Below are 20,579 nucleotides of genomic sequence, written 5' to 3' on the forward strand. Positions count from 1 at the left end.
CACCTCAAGCTTTGAAGCAAGCTCTTACTGTTAACAAATCAGAGCTAATGACACAGAGGATTATGAGTGGGCCGCCGATATTATGTGCTTGAGACATGGCATCCATGTTGAAAACACATAATAAGCTGATTACGATCGGAGATCCGATCGTAAGTCTTTGTAATGCATGGAGCTTTATCTGCTCTATGTACTACTACTTATAGGAAAAAAATGCTAAGTGTTTTGCTGTCTTTCAAAGCTGTAAAGCACTTAGCAAGCACTGTCAGAAACATAGTATAAGACAGCCTCTTATGTTGACACTCACCTTCCATGCCTCTCAATTGTCCAGATTTTTGCCTCATATGTTTGGTCTTTTGCTCATAAGATTTTGTTTTCAGAAAAATCTCTGAGGATCGAAGTCACTAAATAATGACATACATTTGAGTTTCTGAGTTTGTATCCTTCAGAAAATGTAGGCGAACACACACACACTGTTATCCTAGCTACTTTCTACATTTATAACAGAAAGTGATGCAGGGACAGGTTACTGGTATCAACAGCAGGCAGAAAGAAATCTGTTTTTATTCTGCTGCTGTCTTTGCTGCTCAGTACTGGCAGATTTGACTGCATAGCATGAGATCTGACCTTAACAAACTAAGCAGAGAGTCTTAAAACAAACATTTTTTTTGCTTATATTTGAAATATGTTAAAGTACCAGGATTTTCTGCACTGTGTCAGGTAACCATTACATTGGAAATATTGTGCACAGTTTATTTTTAGTTCATTTAGAACAGCTGCATATTATAAGTTGCAAACAGCATGTAATTCTGTATGATTATTATCTGTTTCTTTTAGCATAGAAGAGGGAAGAAAAAGTTGAGAATTTTTCTGTTTATTAATCTTGGTCACCAAAAAATTTTTTTTTCACTTTATTAAACTAAGAATACCAGAAATAGCATGTATTCCTCCTTACAGGAAAAGGCATTTAAAGAAATAAATACTTTTTATCTGATTCACACATCACCAGTAAAACATTTCTTTCTGATCTTTATTTAATAAAATGAGCAAGACAAACAAATGCTTTCAGGAGCTCCTTTTCCTTTCTTAGTGGCACTTCTAATTTTGTATACTTTTAAAACGTAGTTTATGTCTTCCATACTTTTATGTGACACTTCATGACAGAACAGCTACAATGATTAAATCATTTTTATTTTCTGTTATATGTGACAGTGCCATCCTAGAAATAATTCTGCACTCCTTTTGGATCCTCTGTACTGTTTGTTATACCTAGAATCCATGCTGATGGAAAGATATATACTTCATTTATCTAATAGCCTGCTCTACCTTACATGTGCCTCTGAGCAAAAGGAACTATACTGTTTTAGCTTAGGATTTCTAGCTGTTTATACCTTACATAATATAAACACCACACTTAAATAATTAAGTAAATTGTCTTATTACAGCTTCATCAGGAATTTGGCCTGTAAGGTCAGGACTATGCTGTATAGTAAAATAGATACACATATAGCTAACGACATTTTACATGTGGACTCCGATTTCAGTTCTCATTACTGACAATACTTCAGTTTTCAAAAACACTTGAATACAGATTCATTTAAAGCAAAAGTGCAATAGAAATGGCTACATCTGCAGTTTAGAAGGTGCTTGCATAATTAATTTTATGTCCCTTTGTTCTGGGTGGTGCCTTTGCTTAGCATCTCTCAGAAAGGCCACTGGCTGTAGTTGCTGGCATGACCCTGGAGGCCTCGTCCAGGACCCATAGTAACTCTCTCCCTTGGAGAAGTCTGGTTAATCCCTGCAAAGGGGCGTTTACCTCACAGTCCAGGTTGTTCAGAACTGGCAGATTACTGATGTCAGGAGCTGGAGCCAGTAGAAAGGTTATACCATCTACAAAGGAAAGTACACAGGTTTAATAACTTTCTTAAATTTTCTGTCTTTTGTCACACATTTATCCAACAAGCTTAACTAAAATTACTCATGTTAAATCAAGATGGGTAAAATTAGCAATGTGGGGGTGTACTGACTACAATACAGAATGATGTGATTTGCATAATACAATATTTACTTCTGTCGAACATCTGAAGTATAATCCATTGGAGAGTAAAGTAAAGATCTAACCCTTACTCATGACACCACAATAATGAAACCTAATAATATGATTTAGCTCTGATTAACAAATCTTTGCCTCCAGATTAGGCTCGTCAATGTTGTAATACCCATCATTGGTTCTGCTTTTTTTTTTTCACTGAGGGAACAGTGAAGCTGAAGCATTAATTACTTCACTTTATGGGTGTTGCAAAAATAAGTGAAATGTGTGATGCTTGAGGGATTGAAAAAACAGTGAGTGTTCTGGTCATGTGAATGATAATTCTGTGCATACAACCCATGAAAGGTATAGGAAATCCACAGAAAGTATTTCAGAGGTGCAAGGGTTCAGTGCCCTCTACACATTTAGATAATCAGCTGCACAAACAGGGACAAAACCTGCAGGAGTCTCAATTTATATTAGCAAAAATTGAGCACTAATTGCCAGCATACTTTTTCTGGAAAGGGGCCTCTGCACCCTTGTGGCAGGAGATGTGTGACTAGAGACCCATCCATTGAAACATTGGTCTAGGAATCTGTTCTGAGCTTTTTATTGGCTATTTTGCCCAACAGTACTTTTTTTCATTTATTTTTAAAAGCCACATGTTTGCCCGGCTTTATGCTTGTTTAAACCAAGCTCCACTGTGTTAGCCAGTACTCTGCTATCTGTATCTGAACCATCCAAGGCTTACAACTAAAGATAAGACCATTATTGCTTGTATCTCTGCACCTGCTAACTGTTATCACTGTTTTGCTGATTATTTCTGCATCTTTACTGTGATTTTCAACTGTTTTTCAACCTCTGCACTTAACTTGTGTTCTGGGCACTTGTACTGTGTAGGATAGACTAGTCACAGATTCTGCTGTGTCTAGTTCTACTTGTATTTGAACTGAACACTAATCCCCAGCAAACTTTTTCTGGAGAGGGCCCTCTGCACCCTTGTGGCAGGAGGTGAGTGGCTAGAGACCCATCCACTGAAGATTGTTGGTTTAGGGCTCTGTTCTGAGCTTTTGATTGGCTATTTTGCCCACCAGTAAGGTTTTTCATTTATTTTATTTTAAAAGTCCCCTATTTGTGCAGGTTTGCATGATCCACACTGCTCTGCAATATTGTGCATTGATGTGCACTAACGAGCAGTTGTGATTACTGTTGGCAGCTATAGGAGTATTACATTTTCGCTTAGCTGTGGTCTGTTTCCTAGTGGTATATTTTTACAGTTCTTCTTCCCTATTGGTCTACAGATCAGTACAGCCTCTGAGCAACCCTCTCTAGTTTTTTTCTCATCTATAGTAGTGGACTACCCCCTCACAGGATCCCCAACTGGTCATTTCTGGTCAATCTCTGTTAACGACCGCACCTTTTACCTAGCACTATGGAAAGATAATACCCTACTATTTCTCCTGCCTACCTGGTCAAATTAGGCATACTGAGGCAATGTAGCAATTGCCCATGCACAATGACAACTCAATTCTTTTACTATAGTCCAACTCAACATGTAAGAATCAAAGCTTCCTCACTCACCAGTCAGTATACCTGACCCTAATCAGGTTGTCAGCACTCATATCTCACCACACTCACCTACCACTCAACCAAAACACAACCCCACATAAGCAGAGGTCCTCTCTACAAATCTACTCAAAGCACAGAGACCTCCCAAATACAAGCACACCACACATAGTTCACTTGCAGATAAACACAATACACATAAAAAGCACACATGCCAGTGTCTCACCAAGTAATCCATTAAGGCGTAACACAAAACCAAATGTACTAGTCATAGGTGATTCTATTGTGAGACACACTGATGTGCCACTCACCGGGTTGGATAAAGAGATGGTCATGGTTAGCTGTCTGCCTGGTACCAGTATCAAGAAGATCACACACACACTCAAGTCTCTCAGCAGCAAGTACTGTCATGATTCTGTCATAGTACATGTTGGTGTGAATGACTTGAGATGTACCTCCCTGGACTATATGAAGAGACACATGACTGAGCTCTCTGATTGTATGTCCCAGGCAGGTATGTCCCTAGCCTTAAGTAGTATACTACCCTCACCTAGGATGATGCCACAATACAAGCAAAAGATGAGTGACTTCAACAAATAGCTTAGTTTCTGGTGTCATTCTAAGGGGATCCAGTTCCTTTCAGCTTGGGATGATATGGTTCATAGGCGTTGATGCTTTGCCAGATGTGGTCTTCACCTGTCACCCTTAAGATTTCAGCTTCTGGCAAAGGCTCTTGACTCCCCCAGTGCATTTTTAAGCAATGCCACAAGTAAAAAATTTCCAGCTTAAATTATTCCTCAAAAACCAACATCAGGGTCATGATCATGCTGCTAAACGCTAGGAGTCTAAACCTAAAACTGCACTTGTTGGAAGCTGTCTGCACCTTGGAGGATGTCACAGAAACCTGGCTCAAGACTAGGGAAAGCACGCCGGCCATACTGGGTTACAACACCTTCCACTCACTCAGACCATCAAATGAGAACAGGAAATCCAAAGGAGGAGGAGTATCAATCTTTATTAAAGACAAATACCCCTCCAGACTGGTAAGACTAAATGAGTTCCTTGAACTCCTACAAGTACAACTCTCTGTAGGAAAAACTCCTCTCCAAATTATCACCAGTTATAGGACCTCCACCATAAACCAGAACATCCATAATGCCTACCTGGACCTCCTGGAGTTCTTTAATATACCACCAAACACCCTGGTTTGGGAGACTTCAACTACCGATCAATAAATTGGTCTAACTGCACCTGTACCAATGCACTCACCCAGAGATTCTTGAATTTTGTAAACTCTAATGCCCTGCACGAGTTAGTGGACACCCCCACTAGGGATTCAAACATTCTGGATCTAGTACTTATGAACATGAGTGATCATTGCACCACTCCAAGTGTACAGTCATCTCTAGTGAGATCTGACCACAGGTCAGTCACACTAGAAGTAACAATAGCGTCTGACGCTCCCCCTGCTGGAACTAGGCTAAAACATTTCTCCAAAGCAAACTATACTCTCTTATGAGACAATATTACTAGTCTCATAGCCCCTACCCCTACTGATGGCAAGGATACCTATGCAGAGGTTTACATCAAAGCCTTGTATAAACACTTCACAGCTGCATTGACTCAGTTGTACCTGACAGGATAAAAGTAAGCTCCTCATGCAAGAACAAACCTTGTTGTAAATGGTACAACGTATACTGAACCTGGTGATATCGCTAACCTGCTGGCAGATAGGTTCAGTGAGAACTTCTCCCTCGTCTCCGCCCAATATACCACAAGACATCCCTCCTACATGTCCTCCCCTAGAAATCTCTAAGGAATAGTTTCTCAATGCCCTTTTCAAGGCAAAAAATACAGCCTCCATGGGACCAAACAACATCCCTGGCTGCATCCTAAATTGCTTAAAGCAAGCTTTAGCTGTACCTCTGAGTATCCTCTTTAACCACAGTCTAAGTACTGGGTATGTTCCTGCAGATTGGAAAACTGCTACTGTCATCCCCCTCCACAAAGGTGGTTCCTCTGCTGACCCCAAGAATTACAGACCCATAAGTCTGACCAGCCTCATATGCAAGACTGTGGAGAGAATCATCATGGACCTTATCAACAAGGATATAGGAAACCTCCAAACACTAGACCCATCCAAGTTTGGTTCTGTCAAAGGGAGACTGTGTCTTCAGCAAGGGAGACATCCCAACAATGTATCACATTAACAGCAACACCTTAAGTACCCAAACCATGGTAAAGGATCTGGTCACACAGGTTGACAGCAAACTCTCCTTTGACCTTCATGTTTCCACATTGGTAAGGAAAGCCTTCTACATTGCCCATCTCATCAATAATGGCATTACCTCCAGAAAAAAAAGAGGTTATTACCCCCCTGTACTCCTCCTTTATTAGACCAATTATAGAGTACAATACACAATTGGAGAGACCTCAGTGGTACCTTACAAAGAAAATTCAAGGTGTCCAACACCTGTCCAATACTGATAGACTAAAATCCCTGTCACTATACTCTGTGTCATAGAGTACTTAGGGGTGGTCTCTACCTAGCCTATAGGGCCACTGCGGATCCTGCCCTGATGATAATGCTATACATTAGCAAGACAAATGGTACTCACTGCACCCACTCTAATGACCTCAACATGAGAAGCGACATTAACAGGATCTGCTGAAGAAACAAGTTCATCTTCCAGAGGCTCCCCTACTCTGGAATAAGCTTCCATTCCTAGTGAAACAGAGCCCTTCTCTGACCCTTTTCAAGTGTAATCTGGATAATTGAATGGGGAATTGCTAATTCACCCCTGGGGTTTCACCTGCATCCCTACTGGACAAGGGCAGCAGATATTGAGTCAAGTCTACTAATAGCACCATTAAAAGAGGGAAAGGCCTTGGCTAGGCTGATAAGGGCCTCAGGGCCATTAGCCTAGTAACCTCCTATGATCCTATGATCCTATAAAATGTACAACTCTAGGTTGGCTAAACAGGATAATACCCTTGAATTTATCCATGTGCAAATCACTATAGACAAAGTCCCATACCATATCCTAGCAAGCTATAAGTCACCCTCTATGTCACTAGAATCCCATAGATCATTAGCTAGACCTACTGGAGATACTCATCATTAAATCAAACTCCCTATATATGGGCGACTTCAACTACCCCTGTATAAAATGGGAAAATACACTGACTCGCAGGCACAATGATTCCTGGTCTTTATCAGTACAAATACCCTTGATCATATAGTGTGTATACCCACCAGGGGTTCAAACATACTGGACCTGGTGCTTAGCAACCCCCCAAGTGCCATGTACTCACTGTAGGGGTCAAACTATAACGCTGTCTTCTTCAAAATAAAAATCAGATCTGTAACCCCAGCAAACCCTGTAACAGTTAGGAACTATTCCAAAGCAAACTGCATCCTATTAAGTGATAGTTTGTCAAAATTCAATGCCCCTCCCAATCCCAAGTTCTCAGAAATCTATGCAGGATTGTTTACAGAGACCATGTACAACCATGTAAATGGCTGTATATAGACTTTTGTAGAAGTAAGCCCAAAACAAATTCTAAAAAACAATTGGTTGAATGCTAACCTTAATAGGGTATATAACAAAAGGAAAAAAGTCATGGCTAAAATAAGGAAGATCAACTCCCATAATGACAGGAGCTCTCTAATTAAACTAAATAGGAAATGAAGAGGATGAATTAAGTCCAACAAGGCCAATTACAATGTCAAGATAACCTTACAGGCTATGGATAACTACAAGGCCTCTTACAGCTATGTCCAAAACCTCAAAGGCAGCACACAGCAGTGTGTTGAACTGCTAGTCAATGGTACCACCGTCACTTAAAAGAGCAAATTTTCTGGCTGACAAATTCATCTCAAAATTTACCCCTCACTCCCCCTGCCCCCCCCCATGAAATACTTACTAGCATACCCCTGTCCAATTGCTATATGATACTTGCTATGTCCTGTTTGTAAGCCATGCAGGTATCCATCTTATTAAGAGTACATCAATAACCAATTTTAATTTATTGATCAGTGTTTTGTGTATGACTATGTCAAATGCTGAAGTTAAATCTATATAAATTACACCACAGTACAATTTTTCATTCATAGCTGTTATTGTATTGTTATAGAGCATCATTTTACAGGTGGTAATAGATCTCTTTTCAACATATGCATACTGATATATTGTTGCTCTCAACCTATCCAATTCTGACAATAACTTATCCAGTATTACCTTCTCCATTCTCCACAACATGAAAGTAGATTTAAGGGTCTGTATGACTCCGGGTTTGTCCTACTTCCTATTCCCTTAAAGACAGATTTAACAAGCACATGTCCTCAATCTTTTTTTTTCCAATAATTTTCCTTTTTCTTTTACAATTATATATGACACAAAAAACATTTCAATCTTTACAACATGACCATAAGAGTATGTTATACATTAGTGTTAATACCATAAGGTGCAGGTCATACAACACATTTATTTACACTATTTACACAGATGCTTTCACCATTAGCTCAACTGTTGTACAAAACAACACATACAATCGTAATACCCAAATACTGTATGAGTTACTAGGTTCCATTAAGGTGTATTCTTAAGTTGCTATGTGGTTGACTATGCTAATATTATATTAAAGGTTTGTTCCCAAATTTCTCTGGACTTCATGTTTTGGTTTATTTTATCCATTACTACTTTGTGAGTTAAAAGATGTTTTATGGCTTTTGTTTAAAACCCTCCCAAGATATATTCAACGGATCTAGCCATTTGAAAGCTATATATAGTTTCATTAGTAGAAAAATTATTAAGAGTGTATTTGCTTGTTTTTTGGGGATGTTAGATGGAAGAATGTGTAATAAGGCAAATTCCCATGTTAATGTTGATATTTGGTAGCCCATCTTTTGTAACTGTACTTTGAGAGAATTCCATAATTTGTACACACATTTGCAACTCCAAAATACATGCAATAGGTCGGCTGTCTGGTCCTTGCATTGTGGGCATAGTGGTGACCTTGATGTATTGAATTTGTGGAGGATTGCAGATGTGAAGTATGCGTTATTATTAATCATTAGCTGCGTGTAAGCTAATTTTTTAAGTGGTATGATCTTCACTGTTAAGCTAATTGCTTGTGTTATTTGTTGCTCATCTATGGAGGGTTTTAGTTTTCTCCAGTAGTTGAATAAAAGAAGCTCCTTCTGGAATTTAATCTCGCTTATCATTTTATATGAATTAGTACTAGTTTTCCTTATTGAAAGAATAGTTTTCCAAAGCAAATTGCAAGTTTCTATGTCACTATTGGATATAGTAGTGTTTTAAAGGTAACTAGAACACAGTTCTTTGATTTGTCTTAGCATTATTATGTAAGATTTGAAAAGATTTAACATGTCCTCAGTCCTGAAGAATCTCCCTATATTTACATGACCATAGTAAATAATAGATATAATGGTACTGTAAGTTCTTGCTGAAGTGTCCTCAGGTCATTACTACAAATTCCGTCTCCTCTATGTACTTTGTTTGGATCCAGTTTGCGCAGTTCTTTTTCAATATAATCTAATTTGTTTCCAGTATCTGAGGTTACCTGGATGTCAAGTGCGCAACTTATCACCCCCTTTGTGAAGCCAAACTGTTTTGCATAAGATTTTGTAAATATATCTCTAAACTGTTGTGCCTAAGAATAAATTTTAGAATCTACAAACAGTTTATCAATTTGTATGTCTTTACTCCTTCCACATCTTATGTATCTATAAAAAGTTTTTTTATTATGCTCAATATCTTTATATAAATGTTCTTCAAATTTTTCTAGATCTTGTCTCACACTTTGCTTAATTTACTTGTCCAGCTTGTTTATTTCAGTTTTCAAAGTTGTAGTTCAATTTCTCTTCAATTTCTTACATTTTTTTGTCTCTCACCTTAACTAGGTATCTTGTACTTATGGAAATATATCCCGCTAACATTGTATGCCTAGATCCTAATGTTAAACATTTTTTTTGCACTCAATTTCTCTTTAAAATGCCCACATTCCATCTGCAGTTTTTCCATTGAATACACCACTCTAGGTAGTTTTACATACAGTAGTGACTGTTTTGCTTCCATATAATCTGTAATTAATCTTCTGTGCATTGGTTTAGATTTCAGTTTGGCAGAATTATTTAGCAACAAATTAACCTTCATAACCCCATGATCACTGTACATCAATGGTGGTAAAACTTGACTTCAAGTAACAGTAATTTCTTTAGGAACACACTCTCTAGTATGTTCCGTTCCTTGGTAATTTTTTTACTATCTGAAGGAACTATTGTTTGTAAACATGCGTTGTGAATAATTTCCTTACTAATATTTTTAAATCAATATTATTCTGATCTGTTTCTGGTAAATTTAAGTCTCCAGCTAATATTATTCTTCCCTCCTGTGTTTCATGCCAGAAATGTATGAATTCCTCTAGGTCATCTGCACTTGACTTTGGTGGTCTGTACACTCCAACAATTGTTATATGTTCCAGGGTTGTCTTTGTTGGCATGGTTATACAATTTATAATATTGGTGTTATCACTAAATATGTATTAGTCACAGGTCTCATAACCATATTTAACCCCTATCATAACACCTCCACCTGATTTTTGTTAACATGTCTGTTACAGTAAAAACATTTATACCCTGACAGAACTGGTTTCCAGTCATTGTTCTTTAATCACGTTTCACAAACAATAACACATCAATCTTGTGGAAATGCAGGAAATTTTCAAATAAAAAAAACTTTATTATTAATGCTCCTAGCATTAGCACACACCAGAGATGCATTAAATGTTGCTATCTGTGAAATGTTACATGTTCAACCTGGCAAAAATCCTGCCTAGTGTTTGTCAAATATTGCAAAATATCTGCTGCAAAAATTCTCTTCTCTGATCTTGACACATGTATGCCATCCTGTCTGAACACGTGTGCCCAAAACTAAGCTTGGATGCTCTACACATTTCCATTTTTTTTAAAATGGGACATTTTTTTCCATGTAGGTATTTGTGCTGCGGTAGCATTGTCACCTCACAGCAAGACGTTGTCCCATTCAATTCTCAGCTAGAGCGTCTTCTGTGTGGAGGCATGCGTGAATGGGCATGCCTTCGTTGAAGGTTGTGCATCAGGGCTGGTAACTCGGCACGTAAAAATCCACTACCAAACATTAGCGGACCGGAGTTCCACTGTGGCGACCCCTAACCGGGATAAGCAGAAAGACACAACAGGTATTTACCCCAAAAAATGTTTTTATTCATGGTGACCTGATCATCCTTTCTATATGTGATATGTGAAAAATATGTCCTAACACCAATAAAAACTATATTATCCAAGAGGGCTGTTAAGTTCCCTAACAGTCAGAGAGTCCTTGTGGATGAGATCATTTGTACTGACATGAATCAAAACAGATACTTACTTCCTTACATTAAGGTGTTCCAAGGCTTATTTCATATCTTACAATTTTGTTCTTGACCAGCATATCACTATCCGATGTTCATTATCTTCACTGCAAATATAGGTATCAGTTCTTCTAATAATAGAATATCCAATTATAAGAATATCTTTTCTGACCAGATCTGAAGAATCTTCAACTTCTAGTACAGTAAAATCTGCTCAATCAGTTGTTACAAATGATCTTCACGACCATTAGTCTTATTAATCCCACTGTTTCACTGCATATTAAATTTGCAAGCATACAAGTCTCATCCAGCTGGCTTTGCATATCCACAGCTTGAGCCATGTAGTCAACATCTGTCTTTCTCTTCTTCTATATTCTTCAATCCTTCCACATTCAGTTTTGACTTCCTCCTTTTTAGCTGCCCCTTGTCTCTTTTTTCTACCTTCTCTTTAGGAAAAATGATGCCTTCTGAAGACACTGAAGGTTTTCTGATAGAAAAATGTTATCATTCACTGTAATCTGTCTGTTACATAACAAGACAGTGTCCTGTTTTGTATGTATTCTCTTTACTTTACAGATATTTATCAGTTTCTTTTTCTTCCTTGTTAGTTACTGAGAGCGTCTTCCTTTCTTTCTTTTTTGTTTCCTTCTAAACATCCTAAATCCTCAGACTGCTGAATACTTGCATCCAGAATTCCAAAATTGTCAGGGGAATAGTCTTGTTTCATAGGGGTTGAATGATCTTTTTTTTCTTTTGGCTTTTTCCTGTTAAGGGTCGCCACAGTGGAACTCTGGTCCACTAATGATTGGCAGTTGATTTTTATGGTGCCGAGGTGCCAGCCCGATGCCCAACCTTCAACAAAGGCATGCCCATTCACGCATGTCTTTCGAACGCCACTCGACCGTGGGGATGATTTCCTAAATGTGTTTTATTTGCACTTTGATAAACATTATTTATCTCACCAGTCCAGTCATTAATATATGTAACAACAGTTCTCCAACCTCTGCTAATTGCACAAGTGCAATCATCATCAGTAAGTCTAGATTTACTTCTAATGTTCTTTTTTCGGCTTTTCCCGGTTGGGGTCGCCACAGAGGAACTCCGGTCCGCTAGCGATTGGAAGTAGATTTATATGGTGCCGAGGTGCCAGCCCAATGCCTGACCTTCAATGAAGGCACGCCCATTCACGCATGTCTTTCAAACGCCACTTGACGGCGCCCATTCAAGCATGTCTTCTAGATTAATGGTGAGCAAATCATCCAACTTTTTACATGAGAAACACAGATCGTCCATGTTATCAGGTGTTACCTTTAAATATGTTTGTGTTTAGCAAATCATTAATGACATGCTCATTTAAGGAATCCATATTCAGCTACAAACTAATAAAAATTATAAAAGAAAAGAATAATCAAAATCAGTAACCACAGAATTCAAAATAAACTTAAATTTTGTGAGAAAAGTCACACAAGCAATATGTAATTAAATAGTAAAGTGAGTACAGTGAAGTTGTTCTGACTGTACAAGTTCTGAAAGTTAGACAAAAGCTGTTATTCCTTTATACTGGGTGCAGATGTGCACAGTAGCTTCTGCTTACTACCGCTCGCAGTCTTCTTTTTAACGGTAAAGATCAATTAATCACAAACCAAGATAGGATTGCTTAGATAAGCTCTGGATTTCTGCAGTCTGTATGACTTTATGGCTGACTAGGCCATTTGGGATGGCTAGAGCTTGCCTGTCTAAAACCTGTTCTTTTCTAACAACCAACAGTCAAAATTAAAGGTAAAACAACAAAATATAAATCAAAGAAAATCTTCTTGTCTACAAGCTATCCCTTCCTTCCTATGAACAGTGAAAAACAGTGGTAAAAAATAAAATATAAATTCAAATAAAACTTCTCTTACCAGTCAACTCCACAGTAATTCACAAACCAAGATAGGATTGTTTAGATAACCTCTGGATGTAGATAACCTCCAGGAGGGTCTGACACAGACAAAATCTAGTGCCAGAACCATGGCCTAAAACTCAGTGCTAAAAATGCATAATTGTACCCTTTGTGAAGACGACCACCCCTGAAAATAATAACCTTGATAACATTCCCCTAAGAAAAGACCCAGTGGAAAGGGACTTGGGAACTTAGGTTGACAGTAACCTGAATTTTGTAGCTTATAATTAATGGCATGGCATCCAGATCTAAGAAGATCATAGTTCCTCTATATTCAACCCTCATTGGACCAATAATCATGTTCAATGCACCCTTTGGCATGTACTTGACCGGTAACAACACACAGTGAGTAATCGTGCAGCCAACAACAAACTAGAAAACCAAAACAGCTCATGTAGTGGTGTACACTCAGGAACTACAAGAAGTATTGGAACCAGCAAGTGCCGCTGAAAACTTTTATTGAAAACAATAAAAATACAAGCAATGATCAAGTGTTTTCGTTCCTGACAATGGGACTTCTTCAGAACTGTTGAAACACTTAAAATTGAGTATAAATACATTCCTATCCTGTAATTTCATCATTAATTACCAATTTAATTAAATTAAAAATTAATTTAAGAGTATCTATTTAAAGTCACAGACACAAATCCTAATTAAAATACTGGCAGCATTTAATCAGAGTTGCCATCTCAATTCACTCATTTGTATTTTTCCAAAAACCACCCCTATAATCTATTTTAACTATATCCAAAATCCGGAATAGAAATGTATTGAAATGAGGGCAAACAGGAGAATGTTTATATAATGCATTATTAAAATTTTTGTGCTAAATGGCATATATGTGTTCATATATATATATTTACGTTTACGTAATGATCTCTCTGTCTTACCTATATAAAAACGGTCACAGCCTTGACAAACCGCAAAGTATACTCTGCCTTTGCTACTACAATTCCCTGTCAAAAGTCTGACACTTTGTGGTGGATTACCCAAAACAATCCTGTGTTCTTGCAGTACAAATTTACAATATTTACAGGAACCACACTTAGTGGTCCCTGCCTCATTCTTAGCCATCCACACTGGGTGTTCTAACAAGTGTTTTAATGTTATACCCAGTGGTTTAAAATGTTTCTTATTTAGGATTATTACTCATTCTTATAATGATTTTAGCTGGTGTTTTCAAGAGGTGTTTTAATTAGAATTTGTATCTGTGACTTTAAATGGATATACTCTTAATTTAATTAAATTAGTAAATAATGATGAAATTACAGGATGGGAATGTATTTTTACTTGATTTTAAGTGATTCAACAGTTCTGAAGAAGACCCATTGTCAGGGATGAAAATGTTTAACTGTTACTTGTATTTTTATTGTTTTCAATAAAAGTTTTTAGTGGCACTTGGTTCCAGTACTTCTTGTGGTTCCTGAGTGTACACCACTATGTGAGCCGTTTTGGTTTTCATGTACCTGATCAGGCATTTGCAACAGCCGGAGCAGACAGAGGTTCCTCACTAAAAGAATACATGCTATACATAATATATCCTGTGTGGACTACCTCAACGCCCTGTGCATGTACTTGGTTTCCTACAGACTACTGAGGGGTGATCTATGTCTAGCCTACAAAGCATTCTCCATCCAGCCTTATGGATCTGCTACACATTCACCAAACAAACAGTACTAGAATTACCCAATCTAACGATCTAAACCTCATCTGCATAATAAAGAAAACATGTTGAAGGGAAAGGTCAGTATCTCAGAGATTACCCCTTCTCTGGAACAGACTCCTCATTCATGTGAACCAGAGCTGTTCCCTTAGCCTATTCAAAAGTAATTTGGAACAATGGATGAGGAAGTCACAAGTTCAGCCCTGGCTTGTTGCCTGTCCATTATGGACAGGGGCCATTTGCAGATGCCCTAAACCACAGGAATATACCAAAACTGTTCTAGGGAAAATCAGGGCATGAACGACAAAGCTTAAAAAGGTTCTAGGGCCATTAGCCTAGTAACCTCCTATGATCCTATGATCATGTGGTCCACAAAATACAAACCACTACAAACAAAATCTGCAGATTTGCTCTGCTGGCTGACACACAACTGCATTACTTTTAATTACTTGAGGGATTAAAATGGCTGTCAGTCAATGAAAGAGCAATACTACTGTTTAGCTCACATATCTATAACATAAAATGCACCTCTTACAAAGAAAAAGGCTAATCCCAACAGGTACTTGTATTGTGTAGTGCCTTAATGACTTTGTATAAACATTATAAACTCATTTAAATTTTGTGCCAACTGTAATTAATGTAAATATACCCTCTGTTTAGTCAAATGATGGGTGAAAGTGAGAGATTACTGTAAAAGTCAGGTCTTCTATCTCCTATGACCTGAAGTAATCGCTGAGCTGATTGTATTCTGTGGCAGTGGTGTGGTACAGCTCCCTACAATGGACAGTCTGTCAGTTTTCCAACAGAGAAACTTTTTTCACAAATGCTTATATTAGGTAAAACAGTATTCACTGACTTATTTTCACATTTCTCCTATGGCTCCCCATACCTCATCTCCAGAATATCAGATTGCTTTTGTGTGCAACACCTTATCCTGCTCAAGTCACATAAGCATTAAAGCTATATACTCATTCTTTGAATCTTATAGGAGAAGCAACGCCTATCCCAGTTACTTAGCATTGGAAGAAACGTTACATACCTGATTTTGGCCAGCTATAGTCTTCCTCTACTTGTGAGTGCTTTCCATTCTCTCTATTAGATGAAGAATGTATTCTCTTATTCTTCCTGAAGGGAGGTGGCGAAGCACTGACATCACGCAGGCACTGTTAAACAAACACAAAAACACAGAAAATTCAGTCTCAGTCCACCACAAGGCCTTCTGATTTTCAGAGAGAATGCCATTTGGTTAGTTATGTGTTCATAATAACAGTTTGTTTGTGGCTGTTACAAAAACATTTTTTTACAAATTGTTTGGCTTGTTAGAACTCCACAGAAAGTTTTATTTAAGGTATAACAGTGCTTAATTATTTTGCAAGAACATGTATTTGTAGAATTTTGTTTGCTTTACATTTTACAATTCTGGACAATTCTTCGTAAACCAGTATGTAAAGGTTATTCAGATCAGTGTATAGTTCTGTACATTTAAGTATTCAGTGGAAGACAATAACTGTTTACTCAGTAAAGCAGCAGAACAGATGGGTTGTAGTATTTATTTTCAGAGAGGATTTTCGGGGAGCTTTGGGATGCAGCACTAATGCTAAAGGTTTGGATTTGCTAATTTACAATATACAGGATCAAACAAACCACTTCAGGGGACTCAGTACAGGCCTTGTAGAAGATGGCAGTCATATTGCATTACACCTGCAGTACTGTATTCTAACAGTTTGGTACCAAATACACATATGGATAGATCATTCTGTATTACCCTTGGTGGAAAGGTTGTTAGCACAGATGATTTCTTTGGCAGGTCATCAAACTGCATCATGAAATATTGTGGCAACTGATAAAAAGCAGAATTTACCTAATACCTTTTAAAAATCCCTGATTTTGCTTTATAGTTTTGTCTTGTCTCTTGTAAAATTGTTGATTTTTCTGGCAAATCACTGAGGATTATAATCAGTCAATAATATCAGATATTAGAATATCGTACTTCTTACAGGTTGGAAAATGAATGCTGATGCAAACTCTGAGTAATATTTAAAAATTGCCCCTGATTTTGGACCCCCACCCCATCATTTTTAGCTTTGTCCAGAAGTTTTATTAGTTGTCTATTTGATTTTTTTTTTTAATTATTCATTTATGTTTCTATGGACTTGGGCTCTGGTTTCTGCTGGTGTTTTTTTTTTTCATTACTATTATTGTTCTGCTGTTCTCCACCGACTGCGCCAGGGACATGGCTGAAGGGTCCAAAGATATTATTGAGTTGGATTATACACCTACTACCTCTAATTCCAACAGTAGAAAGGGGTATGAATGTTTTTTATTGTCAGTGGAATGTACTAAGAATCCTTTTCTAGATTTGCTAACATCTGTGAATGACTCTGATAATGCTGCATTAGACATTGCATTGTTAAAACTAAGTTACACAGTATTGAGAACAATCTGTTTAAATTAAAGAGACTTCAAATTCAATGGTTTCATTTTGAAGTCTGTATAAGTGAAGGGATAGTTCCCAGAGGACTGAGAGTGTTAAAAATGCCTACTCAGGGTAGTTATTTCCCTGAATTGTTAACAGAGTGGCAAAGAGTCAATTTAGAATGCAGCATAAAATACATGCAGTTGCTTGTTAACTTCTCATGTATAGAAGCAGAAAGCCTCTCAGCTATTATTTTGCAACAACATCAATAATTATTAGAACATTTTCAGACTGAGTTGCTGGATAAATATTTATCAGAAGTTATTCATTCTGTTTCTGTTTATGAGAGAAAGCTGATTAAAATTAAAATGAGAAAGTTAGTCCGAGACCAGACTGATTTTGTGAAGGGGAATGTGTTCACCTGGCCTAAAACAACTATCTACACTGATAAGCAAACGGAAAGTAATGAGCATCTAGTTGTCAAGGAAACTGCAGTTCCATCTACCAATAGCATAACAGCATCAGTGAGTGACTCTTCTTGTGTGGTATATACTATTGCTGAAGAGGCTGGTGTTCCTAAAGAACTAGGAGCACGAAGGAATTTTTTTCCTGTAGAAGTGCAGGACAGGTGCACAGACCATTTGAGTCAACAGAGAAAGTTAAGAATGTGGAAGAGAAGAGATTATCTGTCCTTCCTTCCACTACTTTTATTCAGCAAAAATTAATGTTTCCTTTGCCAATAAAGGAACAAACAGATATAATGAAGAATCAATGCGGTCAGAGCTGTTCCAGGATCAAAAGAAGACTGGAAGGGGATCTTATAGGAATGCTGAATATAAAGAAGGTAATGAAAGTTGACAGAATGACTTAACATGTAATTTATCTTCTTATCAACTTACTGACATTGAAAAGAAAGTTTTAAAAAAGGGACTATCATTTATACCCACTCAGAATACAGATTTTGTGGATGTAATTTTAGCGATAAAAACGTTTACTAGGAATCTTATGTTAAAAATTAATTATAAGACAAATATGGTGACTGAAAGTGCTTGTTCTTTTAGAAAACCTAGTGTATTTGTTCCAGTTTTAAGTCCTTTAGTAAATGCTTTTGAAAAACTTTGTATAGAGGAAGTTTACAGATTGAAAGAATGTGAAAAGAAATATGTTATTCACTTTAATTTAACCGGGGATGAAACTAGAGCATTACGGAATTTACAAAATAATTTGGATATTATAATAAGACCTGCTGATAAAGGAAGGCCTATTGTGATATTTGATGTTAAATGGTATGACTCTGAAATGAAGCTCGTGTTAGTTAATGAGTTTTATGTAAAAATGCATCAGAGACGAATTGAATATATGATTAGCAATATTGCATATATGTTGAAAAATCTTTTAAGTAGGAATTATTATTTAATAGTTATTAATAATTATTGATATGTCTATGTTTGACTTTTTCATAGTTGAACATCCATTAATACCTATGATACACAGCTTACTGAAGCTAAATAAAAATTCCACTCATCCTCCATTGCATTCAATTGTTGTTAGACACAACTGGTGTATGGAGACTTTGTCTGTTTACATAAAAAAGATCCTTAGACCCATACTGGATTTGAATATGTATGTTTTAAAAGACACCAAGCATTTCTTAAGTGATTTATTCATTTTTACCCAAAGACATCAGCCACACAGGAATATGTTTTTGTCTACTTTAGATGTAGTATTGTTATTTACAGTAATTCCGAATGATACTGGTATTCTCAGTTTTAAACAGTTTTTGAGAACATACACAGATTTCCCTGAGGATAAGATTGAGATGCTATCTGTTCTTTTGAAATGCATTTTGAAGAACAATGTATTTGTTTTTAAGGGTACATTTTATTGGCAAAAGAATGGCATTACTATGGGCACGTCATGTGCAAATTGCTATGCCAATGCTGTCATGTCTGTTTGGGAACAAGAATACATTTTGAAAGGTCCATATAAAGGACATGTGCTGTTCTATTGTAGATTTGTAGATGATGTATTCCTTTTATGGGAAGGTTCCATAGAAGAGTTTCATAGTTTTGAGAAATACATCGCCACAACTACCACCTTTCTACATTTTTCTTCAGTGATATCCAATGAGAAAATTAATTTTTTGGATGTAGAGATTACAATAGATAGTTTAGGACATCTAGATTGAATGTGCATGGAAATGACTTTATAAATCAAACAAATGACCTTATACAAATTTTTGCTGATAGAGGGTATGAAAAATATGAAGTTGATAAGGTTATAGAGAATGCTACACAGTTAAGAACCAGCAAGGCAAAACCTTATTTTTCAAAATGGAGTACAATAAATAATGAGGGGAATATAAATAGAAAAAAATGGAATTTAAATGTTCCCCTATATTATTCTAATAATATTAACATATATACTGTTATCAAAAATATTGGCATATACTCATCACAGATGAAGAAATTAAAGAAATAGTGGATTTTCAACCTAAATTTTTGTTTAAGAATATGGGATCCTTAAAAAGGCAGCTTTGCTATCCTAAGTTATGGATAATTTAAAAAAATAAGCATACAACTATACCTTGTGGTAAATGTCCAGTATGTAAATTTATAGACACGTCAGACACTTTTATACATCCAGATCAGAAAACCACTTTTATTTTTAATGTTCCTGCTACTTGTGATTCTGTACATATAGTGTATTTAGCTTGTTGTTCAATATGTTATAAATTTTATATAGCCAAGATGGATAGAGCCTTAAGAGACAGGATAAAGGAACACATATCACATAGGTAAATGTAGTACTTCTAATGCTCTAACAAAGCACATCATTGAGACAGATAGCACACATAGTTTTAAGTTTAGGGCTACTGGCAGGATGTATGAGAACATCTGAGGAGGGGAAGTCAGAAATATCACAGAGCAGTTAGAAGCAAAATGGATTATTTGATTGAGGGGAGATTTTGGACATGGTTTGAATGATAAAGTCCCCCCTAAAACCTATGTTAAAAGCTAGACCACTATTTAGATAATGTTTTTATTTGCATACATTTATATATATATATATATATATATATATATATATATATATGTGTATTCATTTTACATGATTCGTGTTTCATGTGATTTATATTTGTGTATAAAAGGTTTTATGTGGCGTATGCTTTTAAATATTGTCTAATATGTGATTTGTTAGTTGGTGGAGCTTTTTGTATTTAACTGAGTTGACATAAATGGTGTAATACATCTGAAGAAGCAGTTTCACTGTGAAACAGTTTATGTCTGTTTCCCTTTAATAAATAAGGTTTTATTCGTTATATTGTTTTCTTCTGGCTGTTCCTGAGTCCATTTGCTTTTTTGGAATTAAGTATAAAAATTGTTTTGTCATTTCAGTGAGAGGGTGAGTGTATTATATTTTAAGTGGAGTACTTGGAGAGTATCATATCATGAACACAAAGTCTCATTCTTGAGATGAGCATATGCAGGACCAGGACTGGTTAAGATGTTGTTTAAGCAGTAGTTTAAAACTATTGAGTTTTCCAGAGAGT

The 20,579-nt window shown here is 36.7% G+C and overlaps 1 protein-coding gene across 1 annotated transcript in view; it reads right to left on the reverse strand.

Annotated features, from left to right (window-relative positions):
* Positions 1 to 1,013: 1,013 nt before the first annotated feature.
* Positions 1,014 to 20,579, reverse strand: part of LOC122805642 (hypoxia-inducible factor 1-alpha-like) — a 515,864-nt gene continuing 496,298 nt past the window's right edge. The window contains exons 14-15 of the mRNA XM_044075934.1: positions 15,650 to 15,773; positions 1,014 to 1,887 (exon numbers count right to left, since the gene is read on the reverse strand). Coding sequence (XP_043931869.1) covers positions 1,691 to 1,887; positions 15,650 to 15,773 — 321 coding nt within the window. The 3' untranslated portion in view covers positions 1,014 to 1,690. The remainder of the gene's footprint in view (positions 1,888 to 15,649; positions 15,774 to 20,579) is intronic.

Source organism: Protopterus annectens, chromosome 6.part1 (assembly GCF_019279795.1).
Source record: "Protopterus annectens isolate FY-2018-M chromosome 6.part1, PAN1.0, whole genome shotgun sequence".
Lineage (NCBI taxonomy): Eukaryota > Metazoa > Chordata > Ceratodontiformes > Protopteridae > Protopterus > Protopterus annectens.